The following is a 7,068-nucleotide window of genomic DNA, read 5'->3' as shown; positions in this document are numbered from 1 at the left end:
AGTCGGGATTCGAAGCTAATAAGGGTGGGCAAGGAATGAAGAGAATTGGAGAAATTCGGGTAAATTGTACCCCCAGTCCCCAGATTTTCACCCGCGTCTCACATTGGTCCTCCAACTGTTCATCTATTACTATATATATATATGGGAAAACTTCAAAAACCCCCCCTGTGGTTTCGTGCATTCTCACTTTGCTACCCTGTGGTTTAAAACGTATCAATTTACCCCCATGTGGTTTTATTTTTATCTTTTCGGAAGCTTTTTCGTTAATATTTCGTTAAATTATATACAAAAAACTTCAGATAACCATCTATATTTATCGAATAGTCACTTTAGTATCCTTTAATTTTAACTTTGTCACTGATTTTAAAAAAAAATAAAATAAAATTGATAACAAAAAGATAAAAGCGAAACCACAGGGGGATAAATTGATACGTTTTAAACCACAGGGTAGCAAAGTGAGAATGCACGAAACCACAGGGGGGGTTTTTGAAGTTTTTCCTATATATATATAATATATCTGTACTATATTGATACCACGGGACACGAAATTGATACACTTTAAACTATATGGTACTAAAATGAGAAAGTGTGAAACTATAGGGATGGTATTTGAAGATTTTTCTAAAATAAATAAAAAAATAATGAATTTATAGCGTACGAATAAATATATAAATTAAATGCGACCAACTGGTTTTAATCGAAGGTGATATTTAAATAGAAACACTATCAAAGTTTAAGGACTCAATTCGAAGACGTCAAAAGGTCTAAAGGTCTCTATTGTCGTAGTTTGAGGACTAAAGTGAAAATACGCCGGAAGTTTAGTGACTATGAGTGCAATTTACTGGGACAAGTTGGTTCGCTCCAATTCAAAATTGGTCAAAAAAATAAATAAATAAATAAATAAAAGAAGCGGGAAACGGTGATTCCATTTTCACCATTTGGCCCATAGGCCGAATAGGCCCAAATGTTCAACATCAAAATCAAACTATGTAGGCCCAAAAGGTCCCAGCAGTAAATGGACCAGGTGTATAAGTGCATCTCATGCACCATACTTGATATTTGACGATTAATCTTTTTCTAACTTTAATCCTATAAATTTGATCTATAGTATCTAAAAATCATGCATTTGAAATTACAAGTTTTGGAAACCTATAATATATGCATCAAACAGTTCAAAAATAATAACATTCTCAAATAGAAGAATATTGCTTGTCAAGACTAATAAATTTTGATATACAAATCTATTAAAATATCATAAATGATAGAAAGTATACAATAAATTAGACTTCTATCTCAAAACCTTTATGTATAGAATGATAAAGTTTTTAATGTAATGAGCATTCATATAAGATCTACATCAAGTTAATTCTTTTATACTATGAGAATTTAGAAGAGTTTTATTAGAAGCAGTATATAACTTGCGCAGAAAATAATGTCTATATATAAATTTATTTTTGCACTTACAAATTATTTGACTATGAACAATTATTGTTGTATTGCAGTTTTAGCTTTATGTGAATTCAACTATAATATTTGAAATGGTGCATTTGATTAAAAATGTGAATCAACTTGGTTTCAAACTTGATATGTTGCTACTTGCATTAGTGACGGTCAGTAATAACTGAATATTTATATTGTCAAAATTGAATTGAGCTTCTATACTTTTAAAAATACAAGTTATTAGTGTAGATAGATTTTCAGCCCTTATATCAAAAAATATGTGATTAAGATGATAGTAATTTTCTAGAATTGAGTGGAAAGTTAATTAAATAGTATTATGTAAGAATTAAAAATGATCAAAAAGTACACGAAAAATTTACAAGCACCGCACCATGATCCGACTCTCAAAATTATATCGTTGGCTCAGAATATCGGAAACCCTCTCCTCCTTTCTCTATCCCTCTCCCTCTCCTCGTCTCCGAGCGCTCGATTGTTAAAACCCTTATTCCTCCGTCACCAAAACCCTTCCATTTCCTCCTCGCTCCCTCTCTCTCCCCAACCTTTCCGATCGTCAACCTCCGCCGCCACCTACGCCGCCGCCGTCTCCTCCTCCTCCTCCTCCGCCGCTGCCGCCGCCGGAGAAGGTTCTCTCTCGCTCTCTCTCGCTCTCTCTCGCTCTCGCTAGATCACATGTCACACGAGTCTGGGTCGAGGGCGAATTGGATTGGCAAAGATCCGAGATCAAACAGGTGGTGGGCGGAGAGTAGGGAATCTCCTTTTCATTGAGTTAGTTCGTTTTTATGTTTTGAAAAAAAATTTTATAGCTCAGTCTTTAAAATTGATAGATTGATGCAGTTATTTTGTCGTGTGATAGTTTGGTTTTGATTCTTTTGGTGATTTGAATAAGCTTGCATTGACAAAATCAAAGTTTGGTGGCTTGTGTGTTAAGGTGGGTAAACAGTAATCCTAGATTTAGGCCTTAATTTGATATTGCGGTGGCTAAAAGCGCTTGCGGCTGCTGCCACGGTCGCCGCCATAATTTTATAGCATCAGAGGAGCAAAGTTTAGAAGTTCTTTCAAATTTTGTAGGCCTTCCATAGCATGAAAGTGGGTGCTCTTGAAGACACAATCATGGAGACACAAACTAGGCCTTAATCACATATAGCATCAAACACAAATTATGTAACTTAATCCCATGTTTAATCCTGTGCAACATCAAACACTGTATTGGAAAAATAATTTTCCAATCCTATCAGGTCCTTTCCAATCCTATCTAGTCCTATACAGGCTTAGCTATGAAAACTCCCCTGCACTTTGTCCTATGTCTCAAGCACCCCCCTATATAAAAAAATTTAAACAATATCAACCCTGCACTTTAGATCTGTCTCAAATAGGTCCCACTTAGAATTTCCATATGTTATAACAGCTGCATGCTGAGATAGCATACCTTCAAGCCCATTCAAGCCCCTTCAAACATACCTTCAAGTACCAAAACCCAAGGGGAACCATGGAAAAGCATTCACATGAGGGATTCTCTTTATCATGTGTGTGGATTCAACTGTTTAATGCCAAAGTCATCTTGCCATGTCATCGCCGATAACATTTCCATCAAAAGTTAACCGAATCCCAAATTGATGGACCTATTTGATGATAGACTAAAGTGCAGGGTTGACATTGTTTAAATTTTTTTATGTAGAGGTGGTATTTGAGACATAAGGCAAAGAGCAGGGGAAGTTTTATAATTAAGCCTCCTATTTATCCTATCCAATCATATCCTAGAACTCAAATATGCCCCAAGTAGACAGATTACATTTCGCATTTCAGAAAGATATTCAAATGAGCAGAAAATTCTGAAAATTTTGTGAACTATTGAGGTTGGTTAATCATCCTATTCCTGTCATGATCGAACATTATTAATTTGTATATTTTATTAGCTATCTTGCATTAAGCAAATTGGGATACTTGTTTGGTCTTATAGCGTGATCATTGAGAGAAGCATTACAACACTATTGTTACATCGATATTCTCTTTATTGTGCTTATGCTTACTAAATTGGATCAAATGATTGCATTGTTTAATTGTATGACTAGCATGTATGATGTACAACTTGAGTCCTCTTGTGGCTCTAGCAGCATGTTGTGTACTGCTTGAGTTCAAAAAGTAGTTGGGAAAATAGATTATGCTATAATGTTTTAATTTATCTACACAGTTAATCACAGCAACGGCATGTAAATAGATTACGCGATAATGAAATTAGGAATTACATCCTGTTAATTGTTCTTATACATCATCATTCTGTGTATATTAGCTTTGCAATTCCTCTGATTCGTCATTATTATGCATTATCTTATTTCATCACAAGCCTTTTTTGTTATTCCCTTCAATTTGCTCTTTTATTTTATCAGTAGCTCTCATTTGTCCCTTGTTAATTGTCGACATTACTGTGTTTATTTGGTGCGTCTAGTATTTTGGAAGCAATGCATGTTTTAAACTGTTCTTCCTTCAATTGTTAGGACTTTCTTGGTGAAACATTGGCTTTAAGTGAGTCGGACAACACATCATAATTAGTAAGTGCATCAGCATCACCAGATGTTGTGGTGCCGATTATGTGTTTTAGGCATTAATTTATAAACAAAAAGGTGAATCTGGAATACCAATTCTATTGTCAGAACATTTCTTATTCAGATGATCAATCTGTATTTATAATGATATAAATAGCAATTTAGGTTGTTCTGTGATTCTGTCTTTGGTAAAGGAATTTGCTGCTTCCCAAATGGTCTGGACCTAGACCTCTTTGAAACATTTGAATGAAAAACAAATAAAGAAGCACAATTTAAGATATTTGAATGATGTACAACAAAATGGCGAGGCTACTAATAAAAGATCATAGGCTTGCTAATGATAGAAAAGCGTTTTACATACACCCATCAATTTGGAACTTCTATTCTTGCCGACTCATGCTTTACAAAGAATAGTTTTATGTAGTTCTGTTTTTATTGCTGTGCTCCCAAGCTTGCTGCACAGTTGTTTACAGGCAGCTAAGTCTGTGCAATTAGTGAACACAACCTAATACTATGACAACAACTTTCTAATATTTCTTGATTACTTTTGTTTAATGTGAATATTAATTATCTGCTTATACCTGTTGGATTTGTTTTTCCTTTTTATGTTTCAGGTTTTAGTCATATAAAGGGTACTAAGCATTGTATTGTAGCTTGTCCCAGTTTTTATTTATCTGGAAATGTTCAAACACATCTTCAGCCAAACTTTGAAGAAAGGAACTGCTATTCTAGAGCACAATAGTTCGGCACTTCCATATGTTTGTAGGAGCAGCTTCCACCATGGGCAGGTAAATCATGAAAATCTCCTCCTGTTGCTAATAATATAATTTTACTTACTGTTGTGATCATATTATTTTCTCTTGTCACTTCAATATTTGTTTTTGTAGAAAAAAGGGCTGCGTAAAGAGTTTATTGGGTATCTATCTTCTAATATAGTATATCATGTTGTCTGTACTCTGTAGAGGTTGCATTGTCCTGTGTAATAATCACTGATACACTAGGCTTTGCAACTTGTTGTTCCACCATTTCATATTATGCTACCTATGCTGGTTTCAAGCTATAGGAAATGTTGCTTATAAATTTTCTTGGGCTTCTGGGTCGTTATGACATTGCCACTCTTTTGCACTACTAAACCAATCGAGACTATAGATTGTAAGTTTGTTTGCCTGTCAAAAAGTTAAAATGGGGAAAAAGGAAAAAGGATGAATCTCAAACTATTGAGATTTCTGTGTGGTGCTTATGTTAATTCGTAACTACTTTCTATGTTGTGTGAAATTGCTGGACCAGAAAAATAACTTCTTTTTTTTTTTTTTTGTCGTAATTCTTCTTTTGACGTTTGATTCGGTAAAAGAAAGGATCCCATATACTGTTTTACTTGAAGATTGTGTTCGTCCAATTCCATAAGCTGTTTAACTGGGCAATTGAATTTCCCTACATTCCGTGGCGCATGTTTGTTAACTTGTAGCACAAAACAAACTCTTATTTATGCCCATTCATAAGCTTCTACCCAATGATTAAAATGCCGTGGCACGCAAGGAATCAAGTGCTGCACGTGCCGTACCCTTCCCCCAAGAAGGGGGCACGGTACAGGGGGGTCTCGGACCCCCCCTCTGTCTCGTAGCACGCACATGCGTGCCGCTCGAGACAAAGCGGCACGTAGGTGCGTGCCGGTGGCACGTACCGTGTGTGCCATCCATTTTTTTTTCCCTTTTTCACTTTTTTTTTTGGCTTTTTCTTTTTTTCTTTTCTCTAGGGGGCTCACCCCCTCCCTCCCAAGCCATCTATATTGTCGCACTGCGAAGCTTTCGGTGAATCAAGGGAATAAAAATCGATCTCCTAAACAAATTTTGATCAGATATTTTTAAAAAGAATAAAAGAACAAAAACTATGGATGTAATATCGAGAATATAAAACTTTCTCACAATACCAGTAGTACTTATATTAACATTGTCAAATAAATGGTATCTGCAGATGATAATATACCATATGATCAAGCGCGACGATCTATGTGGAATTAAGCAGTCATCTTTATGTAAAGATGTAAATTTAATTAATTATTGTACTTGAATTTATTATTGTATTTTAATTTTTATTCTACATCAGGTATAGTTGTACTTTATTTACAAAAAGCTTACATGTATATTAATTGATGAGTATAGTAAGGTATACATAGTAAATATTCATAATTATTTATTTAAATATTTCAAAATAACGTTATAAGAGTTTATTGTAATCAAAAAAATTGAAATAAGTCCGTGCCAAAGCGTGCCACTAGGAGGTCATGTGTATCTATCGGCACGCAAGCGTGCCTGTGCCGTACCGTGCTAGGGACATAACGGCACGCCCTCGTGCCACGGCACTTTAAACCTTGCTTCTACCTTAGAGTTGTTGTTCATAAGTTTTGTCCTATAATTTGTCATAAACTTACAGACCTGCTCAAATTTTCAGGTCCTAGCATCCCCTAGAAGCTTCTTCGGGGTAGAAGATTTCGTGGACGACGACAACAGCCGGCCATACACATACAAGAAGGAGAAAAAATCCAAAAACCCACATAAACACATATCGTTTAAGCAGCGCACAATAGCTTACATGGAGCCCTTCTCGCTCGACGTATTCATATCCAAAAGGTTCGTATCAGCTTCAATCACACACAGAGTCACCTGCAAGCAAGTCGCAGTTGCCGGCACGAATTCGAAGGACATTAAGGCTGTTCTCAAGTCACGATCGGATATACCCGCGTGCCTAGCTGTGGGGCGCTTCTTGGCGGATCGGGCCCGGGAGGCCGATGTGTACACTTGCACCTATACTCCGAGAGAAAGGGATAAATTTGAAGGGAAGATCCGTGCGGTCGTGCAGTCTTTAATAGATAATGGAATCGATGTAAAAGTTTATCTTGATTGATTCATAGTCATCGGTCGTTGATCGACTCGGTTTGTATCATCAAAATCTTTTGCCATTAATGGTTGGCATGGCATTATTGCTGCTCTGATATCTGTTTAGCTCGACTGGAGCTTTTGTACAAGTATTATTTAAGTAGCATTATTGATAGAAGCACTAGTTGTTGTTT

General features: G+C 36.0%; 1 protein-coding gene across 2 annotated transcripts; it reads left to right on the top strand.

Moving 5' to 3' along the window:
* On the top strand, positions 1,844-7,068 carry LOC109715798. Of its 2 annotated transcripts, none has more exons than XM_020240970.1 (3): positions 1,844-2,084; positions 4,616-4,789; positions 6,450-7,068. In XM_020240970.1, exons 2-3 carry the CDS (start codon positions 4,682-4,684, stop codon positions 6,900-6,902), a joined length of 561 nt encoding a protein of 186 aa, XP_020096559.1. In that variant the 5' UTR covers positions 1,844-2,084; positions 4,616-4,681; the 3' UTR covers positions 6,903-7,068. The 2 variants fall into 2 exon arrangements, with proteins under 2 accessions (XP_020096559.1, XP_020096560.1); XM_020240971.1 differs by having other exon boundaries at positions 1,844-2,189.

The sequence above is a fragment of the Ananas comosus genome, linkage group 9, assembly GCF_001540865.1.
Source record: "Ananas comosus cultivar F153 linkage group 9, ASM154086v1, whole genome shotgun sequence".
Taxonomy (NCBI): domain Eukaryota; kingdom Viridiplantae; phylum Streptophyta; class Magnoliopsida; order Poales; family Bromeliaceae; genus Ananas; species Ananas comosus.
The sequence above is the reverse complement of the archived record's forward strand: the minus strand, read 5'-3'. Positions and strand labels throughout refer to the sequence as shown.